This window comes from Saimiri boliviensis, chromosome 13 (genome assembly GCF_048565385.1).
Source record: "Saimiri boliviensis isolate mSaiBol1 chromosome 13, mSaiBol1.pri, whole genome shotgun sequence".
Taxonomy (NCBI): Eukaryota; Metazoa; Chordata; class Mammalia; order Primates; family Cebidae; genus Saimiri; species Saimiri boliviensis.
In genome coordinates this window covers 22,082,858-22,095,919 of record NC_133461.1, presented here as the reverse complement: position 1 = coordinate 22,095,919, position 13,062 = coordinate 22,082,858, and the positions used below count along the sequence as shown (strand labels likewise).

Sequence of the window (13,062 nt, the reverse complement as noted above, 5' to 3'; positions counted from 1 at the left end):
TCCTCTTCATGACCGGTAACTCTTAGATTTGCTCTTTTGAGGCTATTTTCTAGAGCCTATGGGCATGCTTCATTGCTTTTTACTCTTTTTTCTTTTATTGCCTTAGACTGTGTATTTTCAAATAGCCTGTCTTCAAGCTCACTATTTCTTTTCTCTGCTTGATCAATTCTTCTATAAAAGGACTCTGATCTATTATTTAGTATGCCAGTTGCATTTTCAGCTTCAGAATTTCTGCTAGATTCTTTTTTATTATTTTAATCTCTTTCTTAAATTTATCTGCTAGAACTCTGAATTCTTTCTCTGTGTTATTTTGAGTTTCTTTGAGTTTTCTCAAAACAGAGAATTCAAACCCTATTTTGAATTATGTGTCTGAACGGTCACATATTTGTTTCTCAAGGATTGGTCCCTGTTGCCTTATTTCATTCATTTGTTGAGGTCATGTTTTCCTGGATGGTCTTGATACCTGTAGATGTTTGTCTTGTCTGGCCATGAAAGAATTAAATATTTATTGTAGTTTTCACTTAGAAAAAAGTGAAAAGTCTGGGCTTGTTTGTACCTGTCCTTCTTGGGAAGGCTTTCCAGATATTCTAAAGGACTTAGGTGTTGTGTTCTAAGCTTTAAGGAGTATCTTTAGGTGTTGTGTAAGCCTTAGGTGTTGTGTATCTGCTTTAGGGAGACCCCAAGCCCAGTAACACTGTGGTTCTTGCAGACTCGTAGAGGTACCACCTTGATGGTGTTGGACAAGATTCAGGACAACTCTCTGGATTACCAGACAGAGACTGTTGATCTGTTTTCATACTTTCTCCCAAACAAGCAGAGTCTCTCTGTCTGTTTTGAATCACTTGGAGCTGGGGGTGGAATGACACAAGCACCCCTGTGGCCACCTTCATTAGGACTGTGCTGGGTCAGACTTGAAGCAGCTAGCACTGGGTCTTGCTTAAGGCCTGTTGTAACCACTCCCTAGCTACTGCCTGTGGTTGTTTAAAAGCCTGGGTCTCTACTGTCAGCCAGTCGTGAAGCCAGCCAGGCCTATGTCCTTCTCTTCAGGGCTGGAAGATTCCCCCCAGCTCCAGCAGTGCTGTTCAAGAGCCAGGGACTAGAGCAAAAAACCTTAGAAGTCTACCTGGTCTTCTGTTGTATTGTGGCTAAGCTGGTACTCAAATAAAAGGTTAATTTTTAAGTTTGGTACTGAAACTAGCGTATTTTTGCATTTCTAGATTAATCCTCGAGCGCTGCTGTTTGGTCACACAGCTTCAATCACTTGTTTGTCTAAAGCTTGTGCTTCCAGTGACAAACAGTATATTGTGAGTGCATCTGAAAGTGGGTAAGTATTTCCTCATTTGCCTCTTTTTCTCATGAGTCTTTATAACTAGCACCAGTGTCTTGTAAGTATCGGGGCATTTTTTTTTCTTTTAGAATATCTCCTAAATAAATGCTTTTTATTGTCTAAACCTAAAGGAAGATATTTAAAATCTTCAGGGATGTAAATTTCATCTATGTTAATGATTTTTATAATACTTTTACTGTAATTTACGGTATATCCTTTGGCTTGCTTTTGAGAAACTCACAATACTATAAAAGTTAAAGCATGATCATTCATCTCTGTGGTGTTTTTATTGAATTGGCAGACAACTTTTAAGATTTCCTTTTAAAAACCTGAATAATGCTAAGCTAGCATAAATTTTGGAGATGATGCCATGAAAAAGTTCATAAAATTATATTGTTATGTGTTAATACACTAACATAACTATTAGTGTTCCCAAGTCTCAGAATGCAGCTTACCTTAGAGAGGCAGGTCATTGAATGGTAGTTCTAAGGCCCAATGTTATTAAATGTTTAAAAAAAATTTTTTTAAAGTTTTCAAAACCTTTTTGGTGCTTAGGAAATTATATCTATGCAATATGCTAGTGAAGAAAGTTGTGGAACTTGAAGAGAGTTAGATAAGAAATTGTTTGGCCAGGCGCGGTGGCTCACGCCTGTAATCTCAGCACTTTGGGAGGCTGAGGCGGATGGCTCATGAGGTCAGGAATTTGACACCGGCCTGGCCAATATGGTGAAACCCCGTCTCTACTAAAAAAAAAAAAAAAAAATACAAAAATTAGCCTAGTGTGGCACATGCTGGTAGTCTCGGCTACTCAGGAGGCTAAGGCAGAAGAATTGCATGAACCTGAGAGATGTAGGTTGCAGTGAGCCAAGATTGCACCACTGCACTCCAGCCAAGGTGACAGAGCAAGACTCTGTCTCAAAAAAAAAAAAAAAGAAAAAAAAAAGAAAAAGGGAAAAAAAAAATTGTTGCTATCTGTGGTGGTTCACTCCTGTAATCCTGCTGACACTTTGGGAGGCCAAGATGGGCAGATCACTTAAGCCCAGGAGTTCGAGACTAGCCTGAGCAACATGTCAAAACCCCGTCTGTACAAAAATTACAAAAACTAGCCAGGCATGCTGGTGTGGGCCTATAGTCCAAGACTCAGAAGGCAGAGGTGAGAGGATCACCTGACCCTAGGAGGTTGAGGCTATAGTGAGCTGTGATTGTGCCACTGCACTCCAGCCTGGGTGACACAGTGAGACCCTATCTCAAAAAAAGCAAAACGAAACAAAAATTGTTCTCCCTATTGAAGAGAACCTTGTATAATTCATTGGAAGAAAAAGCAACATAAGGTAAAAATATTACAGCTTTTGGTCAATTAAAAGATAATTTACATTACAATGCATATTCCAAATTGGATGCTTTTTGGTAGAATTGTCTTATATAATACCATGTGAGATATAGAAAAATGGTATCTTAGAGAAAACCCTAATAGTATCAGGATTGTTGCATTATATTAATTTTTTTCTGTTAAATTTATTCTTCAATAGACAATGCATGTTGACATTTCTAATTTTCAATGTTATATCTTTAGTTTGAGATTTGTTTGGTATGCATTCAACAAAATTACAGTAAATACAGAATAAAAATGGAAATCTTATATTTAATTTGCAAAGATTTGGAATTCAGGTGACTTTAACTTTTGTTTTTTGCAGTTCTAAATTCTCTAGCTACCTGGATAACAAATATAAAATTTTGGTAGTTCAAATTAGAAGTTTTTTCTTGTTTTTGTCTTGTCCCTCATGTGTTACTTGAGGCCTCTACTCTGCTTCACTCTTATCCTTAATCTGAGGTTCAGAGTGAGGGAGCAACCTCTGTGTGAAGCAGCCACTCTCTGGAACAGAGCTGTGGAAGGCCTTGCATTGGTTCTGGCCAGAACTACTTACAAGACTTCACTAACCGAAAGGGAAACAGGAAATGCAGTCTTATTATGGGCCTAGAAATGATATGGAATGTGGTTGGGGGTCAGGGGTTAGGAAGGTAGGAGGGAGGACTGGAAATTTTGATGAATAGCAGTAATGACTATATGCTACTTTTTCTGAAATGCTTTAGTTTTAATGCAAGATTAATTTTAAATCACTCTGACAAAGTTGAATGGTGCTTTAAAAAGTCACATTCAAAGCTGACCATTATTTTGTTTTATAGAGAGATGTGCCTCTGGGATGTGAGTGATGGCAGATGTATTGAATTTACAAAATTAGCTTGCACACATACTGGCATTCAGGTTAGTATCTATTTCTGTGACTCTAAGCACAAACTATTATAGTATATAATTTGAAATATTCTTAAAACACCGAGCCTATATTTTTATATGAAAAATGATAGGTAGTAGTAATAGGACAAGAAAACTAGAATTGAAGTAGTAAAAGTATTCCTTGTAAGATGAAAGAGATGGGAGGGGTAGGAAAGGTGAGGAGACTAATGGGGAAAGTTATAGGGAAAGCAGATTGCCACTGCTTCTGCTGTTCTGGGCTACCTTGGTTACCTACGGGAGAGGCCCTTTACTGCTTGGGGAAATGCTCTAGGTCCTAAGTAATGGAATTCTTCCTTGTAAAAGCCTTTGTGATTCCACTTGTGATTGACACAAATTGACCTGCTTTGTGGACTGTATCCTTTTTATTGCTCATGCAGTTGGTCCTTGGACACGTATTTTTAAAACTTTCCAGCTCTTCAGAAGACATGACTGTTTCATGTGCCTGTAGAGTGTGACACATGAATTTGTAGTTTCTGACTTACATTAATGGTATTCTTTTTTACTTTTTCGTAGTCACATTCTCTGAACTTCAGATTATTAGTTTATTGTGTTATTGAGAAAATTATGAATTATATTAAAAATATGATCAATTATGATTTCAATGGAAAGGAAAAGAAGGTAACTCACATTTATTGAGCAGATATGGTGTAGGCATTTCTTGTATTGTGTTTGATTTAGACCTCCTGATGCCCTTATGTATTAAATAGGAGTATATAATTTTACATATAAGAAAGCTGAGGCCCTGATTATGTTTGAACATCAATCATTCTCCTAAATTGTATTTGCATAACTAGTAATTATAAGCGTATACTTCTTTATTTCTGCTCATTTAAAATTCATATTATTTTTGTGACCCACCTGAGCTTCCCTTTTGATTTGATTTGTAAAGCTGATTTTATTCAGGTGTTCTACTAATTTATTCAACAGTTCTGTTTTAAATGCTAGAGGGAGATAAAAAACAATTATCACAAATTCTGTTTCAAAATAGTTCAAAAGGGAGGATAAGATGTTAGGAAAATAATTTTTGTTAGCTATTTAAAAATATTAATATAACTTAATATATATATGTGCACATACACCCATGTAATATGTACCATTTGGTAAATAGCTAGAATTCTTACCGAAGAAGTTGAGCTTTAGGAGAATATTGTAATAACCTTGATGAGTGCATATTAATCAAGTATCTAAATTAAAGGAGAACACTCAGAAAGCTTTTTCCTTTTGGCATGAATGTAGTTCTACCAGTTCTCTGTTGGGAATCAGCGAGAAGGAAGGCTTTTATGCCATGGACATTACCCTGAAATCCTTGTTGTGGATGCTACCAGCCTTGAAGTATTATACTCCTTAGTATCAAAGATATCACCAGACTGGATTAGCTCCATGAGTATTATTCGATCCCACCGAACACAAGGTCAGTGTTTTATGCCTGTTAGGAACTTTAGCACCATGACTTAATGTTTAATTTACTATAAAATTCTGTAATTTATCATAAATTAATACTTTGGGCTATAGGCTTCTATTTAAGAAATAACTACAGCAATAATTTATGGTCTGTTTCCTCCTTCATAAAGGGACCTTTGATTGAATGAAGAGTTAATTGTTGGCTTATCTCCATTCCGTGATGCATAGATCACCAGCCTTTGACAGAGTATGTGGGTGATTTTCTGAAGTGGAGGAAGAACATCTTAACCTTTGGGGGTGTGGTGGGAGGAACTGTAGTTTTACGTGTATATTTCTAAAGCCTGGTTCTATCACTTGCTTAAGAGGCATAGGAAATGTTTGCATTATCTTTTTTTCGTTTTTGTTGAAACCTCTCAATAACAATCGTGAAAGAAAAAGTAAAGTTGTTCAGGAAAAGAGCACGAATTAATGCAGAACATTGAGTGTTTATTTTTATAAGCCTTTAAAGAGCATTCCTTTCAAATGGCTTCATAGTTACATGCTTCCTCTAGAGGCCAGTCAATAATGACCACCACGACCACCAGTGTCACCAGCACCTTCACCATGAAGACTTTTCTTTATTGTGTTTTTACAATACCAAGCACCACACTAAGCATTTACATATGACCAATTCTCGCAATACTTAGTGGGGTAGGTACTGTTAATATTCATCATGTAGATGGGAAGAATGATGAGGGTTAGGGTTAGGGAGTCTTTGCTTAAGATCACAAAGTAAGTATGTGGCTGACTGGTGGCCAAATGGACCCTGGAGTAGTTCCTTTAACCGAGGTGTTACAGTGCTTCCCATTAGTGAATTGCCTTCAACTTTATAGGAGCTTTCCCTTTGTAACCTCTTAGAGTTGGAAAATCAGCATGTAGCTTTTTATTCAGTAGTCATTCAGCAAATATTTATTGAATGGCTACAATCTTCCAGGTGCAAGGGATTGAAATTGTAATATTTAAGGGAGTCAGATTCTAATAAAGGATAATTATATGTAAACAAGTAACAGTTTAGAGTGCAAAGTGTGCAAGATGGAAAAACAGTATGAAGAGGACGGCAGTGGAGCTGCTTGAGAGCAATAGAGGGCTGCCCAGATCAGATAAATTCTGATCTAGGATTTGGAAGAAGATGAGGAAGGGTTTGGCAGACATGTGATCAGGATGTTTCTGGCAGAGGAGAGGGACAAAAGCATTGAAATTATGACAGTTTTATGTGTGAAACTGTAAATTATCTTTTTCTGGGGCATGAAGTATGAGGGAAGGAGTGGCAGGATATGAGGCTGGCAGAGTTGGCAGGAGACAGATCTTGACAGCCCTGTATATCAGCTAGGGAATTCATCTTGTGGATCAGGGCTGGGCAAACTTGTACTGTAAAGGGCCAGATATAAAATATTTTAGGCTCTGCAGGTCATAAGATCTATGTTTCAACTACTCAACTCTGCTGTTGTAGCACAAAAGCAGCCACAGACAATACATCAGTGAATGAGCCTGGCTGTGTTCAGCTTCATTTCCTGACGTTCTTCAGAGTGTTGGTTCTCAAGTTTGTTAATAGTTATTAGTGAAAAAGTAGAATCTCTGGTCAAATGTATTTGTGACATGTTTGGTAAAACAAAATTGAGCAGGTTTCTTTCATGTGAACCTTCTCAGAGAGTCTTTTTATGCATCTTAGAGAATTACCCCTTTATTCCTAACCACAACAGTGAGAATGAGGTTTGTTTTAATTTTCCAGGCAATAGGGAACTCATCATTCATATACTTACCTCTAATATTACTTACAGTGAATCCTTTATTTAAAAAAGATCTGTATTTGTGACCAAGCAGTTTGCATATTTAAAATTTTTACACTCCTTCAGTATATGTATACACTGTAGTCTGAAAAGAATAGAATGTAACTTCAATTAAGAATTCATTCCAGTGCTTTACAGTGTCTAGAGAACTATGTGATATTGGTAAGGTTTTTTTAAAGATAACAATTTTTTAAATGACAGTAATAAATCAAGTTTGTTGAGAATTTAGTATGTGCTGAATGTTTCCATTGGTGTGTCTTAAGTTTTATAACAACTCATTAGGATAGGTACTCTTGTTACTCATTTATATTTGCTTCCAGATAAGAAAATGGAATTTAAGATAGCTTGTTATCTAAGGTTCTGTGGTTAACTAGTGAAGAAAAAGGTGATTTTGCTTTTAACATTCACCTTTCTCCCTCTGGAGCCCGAATTGACTGCCTTCTAATACTCATCCTCTCAAAATTCCTGTACATGACCCTGGGACTTCACTGGTCCCTTACCTGAAGCTTAGGAATTTAGGTTTTATGCCATATTTTTCTCTTGATTTCATTCTGTGGAGGATGTAATGTGCAATGAAATATCTGGAAGTTGGGCAAGGTATGTGGGCAAAGGGGAGAAATTAGTGCCTTGAAGAAATAAAGTGACTGAGCTCATCCATGATAAATAATGGATTTTGAAATGTAAAAGTTCATTGTTAATCAAGAACATTTGAAATTATTAAAAACTTCTTAATTAGAAATAAAAAAATTAATTAGCCAGAAATAATTTTCCTTTAATTTTAAGTCGTCGGCCATCTTCATTAACTTGTGTTTCAAAACCTGGTTTCTGTTTCATGAAATAGAGAGTCGTGCTTTTCTGCTAATTGTATGTAAAACATGCTCTTGTCTAATTTCATTTAGCAAAATGTCTAAATATTTAGAAAGCAAGCATGTTATGTTTGTAACCTGGGCTGCTTTTTTGTCCCTTCTCATTTTAGAGGACACCGTAGTAGCACTCTCGGTGACTGGCATCTTGAAGGTATGGATTGTCGCCTCAGAAATAAGTGACACGCAGGTGAGAAAAGGGAAACTGGGGTGATTTTTCTGGCTTTATTCTCCGTAGTTCGAATTCTTAGTAATGATATGCCCCTTCCATTTTTTTTTTTAAGGGGGAGGGAAAAAGCTGTTCTTTTTTGATAATTTTCTTATAGACATAGTATGGAAGATTCTCTAGTATGCTAGGGGAGTGAATTTTTAGTTCACTTTTAGTGGCAACATCTGCTCTATCACAGATATAAGATAAAGAAACATATTGCACAGGATATGAAGAGGAGAAACATAAAAGAGGTGGAGTTCTCAACTGCTTCTGTTTAAATTGACTCAAAGGAAAAAAAAATAAAGCAAATCACTACAAAAATATACAAAGCCATTTTTAGTCATCTGTTTCTTTGGGCTTGAATTTCTTGTTATTTTATATCAATGAGAAAGATCAAGACTCTGACAATTTTGATGTTACTCTCTTCAGCTAGGGAATTTTAAGGCATGGAATTCAGGAGAAAATAGAGGAATTGGTTAGATTTTTTTAAAAGCACATATAGCTACAAAAATTAGGATTAAGGCAGACTTTAGCATCTATCATTACCAGAGCAATGACACTCGGAGTCTCATCAGAATTGAAAGCTCACGGGATTTTGTAGCAACAATATTTGTGCCTAGCTGCTTCTAGGGTGTATCTTTGCTGCTTTTTACTTCCTTGGCCCTTACCTGAGGGGCCAAAATGTTGAACATGTCAAGTGACGCCTTTGTTTCATTTTGTTGCCTTTATCATTGTATGATAATTTAAATTGGCAACCAAGCTATTCCTAAAGTTTTACAAATCTTTCTCTTTTCAGGATACTGAACCAATATTTGAGGAGGAATCCAAACCAATTTATTGTCAGAATTGCCAAAGCATCTCTTTTTGCGCATTTACACAAAGGTCACTTTTGGTTGTGTGTTCCAAATATTGGAGGGTAAGATAATTATATAAATAAGAAGCTGTATATTTACCCTTCATGACATTGGTTTATCAGATTTCTAAAGAACCCTAAAGAAGTACTTCGTGCAAGACTATTTTAGCCATTTGGAATTCATGTCTGCTTTTGATATCACATTTTGAGAAGTTGAGACTTGGCGATGTATAGTTGTTTTTGTTTGTTTGTGTTTATGGAATGATTCAGTTAGAGACTGTATTTCATTCATCTTATTTTCTCCTTTTTACTACTGTTTTAGTCACTATCTTGTCAGTACAACATGAACAGTGGTAGGGAGTTTTCTACAGGTTGGACATTTCTTTGTAGGGTGTTATTAAAGCCAATAGTGAATATTTTTCCTGGCTTCTTAGAGTTGGAAAGTCTTCTCCTATCACATCAGAGGTAATGATGGAAGAGGCATATTACCTCATGTTGCCAGATTTTAATATTTCTATAATAGAAAAAAAAAAAAACAAAACATGTTCTGGGCACTCGTTCTGTGACTAGCACTTTTTTTTCAAAGCTTGCCATGTATTATTTAATCCTCACAACTTTCTGAGGTTAGGTGGATTAGCTATTTATTTCTGAATAGCAAATCATTCCAGAAGTTAGCATGTTTAAAACAACAAACATGTTTTGTCACCCAGTTTCTTGTTCTTGTTTTTTGTTTTTTTTAAAGAGATGAGGTGTTGTTTTGTAACCCAGGCTGGAGTGCAGTGGCACAGTCATAGCTCACTTGAACTCCTGGCCTCAAGGGATCCCCCTACCTCAGCCTCCTGAGTAGCCGGGACTACAGGCACGCATTAACATGCCTGGCTAATTTTAAAATTTCTTTGTAGGGAAGGGGTCTCACTTTATTGCCTAGGGTGGTCTTGAACTCCTGGGCTCAAGCAATCCTCTTGCCTCAGCCTCCCGAGATACTGGGATTATAGGCATGAGCCACATTCCTGGCTACATGTTGTTCTTTAAAAACAGTCACAAAAGGCAGCATACACATAGGGAGGAGGATTACACATGGGTGTGAACACCAGGGTTTTAGATCACTGGGGCCCTCTTAGAGACTGCTTACCGCAGAAGGACTTGTGACTTTCTCTATTTTGCAGATGAGGCAACTGAGGCAGTGAGGGGACAAATATCTTGACAAAGGATATATAAATGGGTGGTAGCGAAGCTGTTGAATTATAATGCATGTATCTGACTCCTGGAGCTGCTCTCATTACTACTATGCTATACTGTCTCACAATTAGAACATGGAATGGACTGTTTCCTGAGCTTAGAACACAAGGGGATGAGCCATATAGTGAAAGGACTGTCTAGGGAAGCGAGATCTTAACCTTATCATTGTCACTTACTATTTTAGAATAAGATTAGAGAGGAAAAACTAGCCATTGCTTGCTTAGAGTAGGTTTTATAGGGTTCTTCCTTTGTCTTAAAATTAAAACATATGCAAATAGCAATTAAAAAATAGGCTGGGCACGGTGGCTTATGCCTGTAACCCCAACACTTTGGGAGGCTGAGGTGGGCGGATCACAAGGTCGGGAGTTTGAGACAAGCCTGACCAACATGGTGAAACCCCGTCTCTACTAAAAACTTAAAAAAAAAAAAGCTAGGCATGGTGGTGCACACCTGTAATTCCAGTTTTTTGGAATGCTGAGCCGGGAGAATTGCTTGAACCCGGAGGCGGAAGTTGCAGTGAACTGAGATGGTGCCACTGCATTCAGCCTGGGCAAAGAGCAAGACTTTGTTTCGGGGTATAAAAAAAAAGTATAAGAGTATACAGTGAAAAATGTGTCTCTTTCCCCCCTGGAGCTTCTCTTCCCCTTCCAGATAGAGTATGTAGTACCAGTTTCATTTGTGTCCGTTATAAACATTTTATAATTATGTGAGAACAGCTTTTTCCTTTTTAAAATGCATACCTAAGAGTAAAAAGGCAACTCACATAGAGAAGATAATTACAATATACATAGATGATGAAGAATTGTTCAGTTTTTATAAAAAAACCAACTCCTGAAAATCAAGAAGAAAAATACAGGCAAGAGGAAATTGGACAAAAATGTTTTACAAAAGATGAAAGCCAGATGGCCAGTAAATGTATAGAAAGAGGCTCAGCTTCATTAATCATCATATTAAGGCAATACTGAGATAGTACTACAACTCACCAGAATTGCTTTTTAAGATACTTATCAGCTGGGCGCGGTGGCTCAAGCCTGTAATCCCAGAGCTTTGGGAGGCCGAGGCGGGTGGATCACGAGGTCAAGAGATCGAGACCATCCTGGTCAACATGGTGAAACCCCATCTCTACTAAAAATACAAAAAGTTAGCAGGGCATGGTGGTGCGTGCCTGTAATCCCAGCTACTCAGGAGGCTGAGGCAGGAGAATTGCCTGAACCCAGGAGGCGGAGGTTGCGGTAAGCCGAGATTGCGCCATTGCACTCCAGCCTGGGTAACAAGAGGAAACTCCGTCTCAAAAAAAAAAAAAAAAAAAAGAAAAAAAAGATACTTATCATCATGAAGAGTTGGGCACACCATAAGCTGAGATTAAAATAAAGTCTTTCCTTTTCGTCTAATTTTTATATGGTTTTATTTTTATTTTTATTTTTGTCTGTTTTGAGACAGAGTCTTGCTGTCTCCCAGGCTGGAATGCAATGGCGCGATCTCGGTTTACTGTAACCTCTACATCCCAGTTTCAAGTTATTTTTCTGCCTCAGCCTCCCAAGTAGCTGGGACCACTGGCATGCGCCACCATGCCCAACCAATTTTTGTATTTTTAGTAGAGATGGATTTTGCCATGTTAACCAGGCTGGTCTTCAACTCTTGGCATCAAGTGATTTGCCTGCCTTGGCCTCCCAAAATACTGGGATTATGGGTGTGAGCCATCATGCCCGCCCTACATGGTTTTGTCTTATATACCTTTGAATCTTTAATCTGGAATTTATTTTGTATAAATTGTGAGATGTAGATGCAATTTTATTTTTATTCCAGATGTACCCCTCCAAGTTCCTGATGCCATTTTTTAAATAATTTATTCATCTGTTGTTGTTTTGCCTTGATAATACACAATATTCCTACATTATTGAATCTATTTGCAGACTTCTGGATTTGTCTACTCATCCATGAATTAATACTGTATTGTTTTAACTTTCATAGTTTTATGATTTGTTTTAACAGATAATAGGCATGTGGGCTAGTTTTCCCTTCATTATTCTTTCTTGAAGTTTTCTTGGCTATAATTGTAGTGCTAATGTTATACACTGATAAATATTATAAGAAATCATGGTAAATGCAGCTAGGATGTGTTCTACTTAAAGGCTCCACATAAGCAACTTCACTGTTTTCTTTAAAGAAAAGTAAAATAAAATCTCTGAGCTATTGAGGAATGAGGAATTACTCATTCCTCCTAGGAAAATTTTCTAACAACATTTAATGTACTTTTTTCAAATATTGAAAGTGATAGAACAATTCTGCTAGGAATTATAAAAGCAGGGTTTTTAGTTCTAGCTCTGTCACTTACTGGACAGATGACTTTGAACAATTGATCAAATCCTTATTTGTGTTCATTTCCTGCTATAAACTGGAATAGTAACACCTGCAGTGATTCCAAGGGTCATATGAGATAATAATTGTAAAGGTACTTTGTAAACTTTGCAGTACCTTGCAAATGTGAAGCCCTATAAGGTTACTAGCCTTTATTGTTGGTGAAATTATAGTGATTTGACTTTTATATGTGAAAATTATTACATAGTAAAATTGAGCCTGTTAACTATAGTATTTTAGAACATTGATGAAATAATGTAAAGCAAAGTAATTCCGTTATAATAATAAGTTATTCCTATGCCAGAGTTTATTGATAGAAATGTTGTTACTGGGCCAGGCAAGGTGCCTCATGCCTGTAATCCCAGCACTTTGGGCGGCCAAGGCGGGAGGATTGCTTGAGCCCAGGAGTTCGAGACCAACCTGGGCAACATGGTGAGACCCTGTCTCTGTAAGAAATAAAAAATTAAAAATTTAGAGCAGGGCATGGTGGCCTGCTCTTGCAGTCCCAGCTGTTCAAGAGACTGAGGTAAGAGAATCCCTTGAGCCCAGGAGTTTGAGATTGCAGTGAGCTCTGATTGCTGCTTTACTCTAGCCGAGGTGGCAGAGAAAGACCTTGTCTCAAAAAAAAAAAAAAAAGAAAAAAAAAAAAAGAGAGAGAAATGCTGTTGCTAGACATAGAAATAAAACAGGA

General features: G+C 37.2%; 1 protein-coding gene across 4 annotated transcripts in view; it reads left to right on the top strand.

Annotated features, from left to right (window-relative positions):
• Positions 1-13,062, top strand: part of WDR7 (WD repeat domain 7) — a 372,789-nt gene that overhangs the window by 27,247 nt on the left and 332,480 nt on the right. For all 4 annotated transcript variants that reach the window (XM_003926047.4, XM_003926046.4, XM_074383362.1 and 1 more), the window contains 5 exons: positions 1,218-1,324; positions 3,512-3,590; positions 4,857-5,031; positions 7,824-7,900; positions 8,718-8,837. In XM_003926047.4, coding sequence (XP_003926096.1) covers positions 1,218-1,324; positions 3,512-3,590; positions 4,857-5,031; positions 7,824-7,900; positions 8,718-8,837 — 558 coding nt within the window. The remainder of the gene's footprint in view (positions 1-1,217; positions 1,325-3,511; positions 3,591-4,856; positions 5,032-7,823; positions 7,901-8,717; positions 8,838-13,062) is intronic.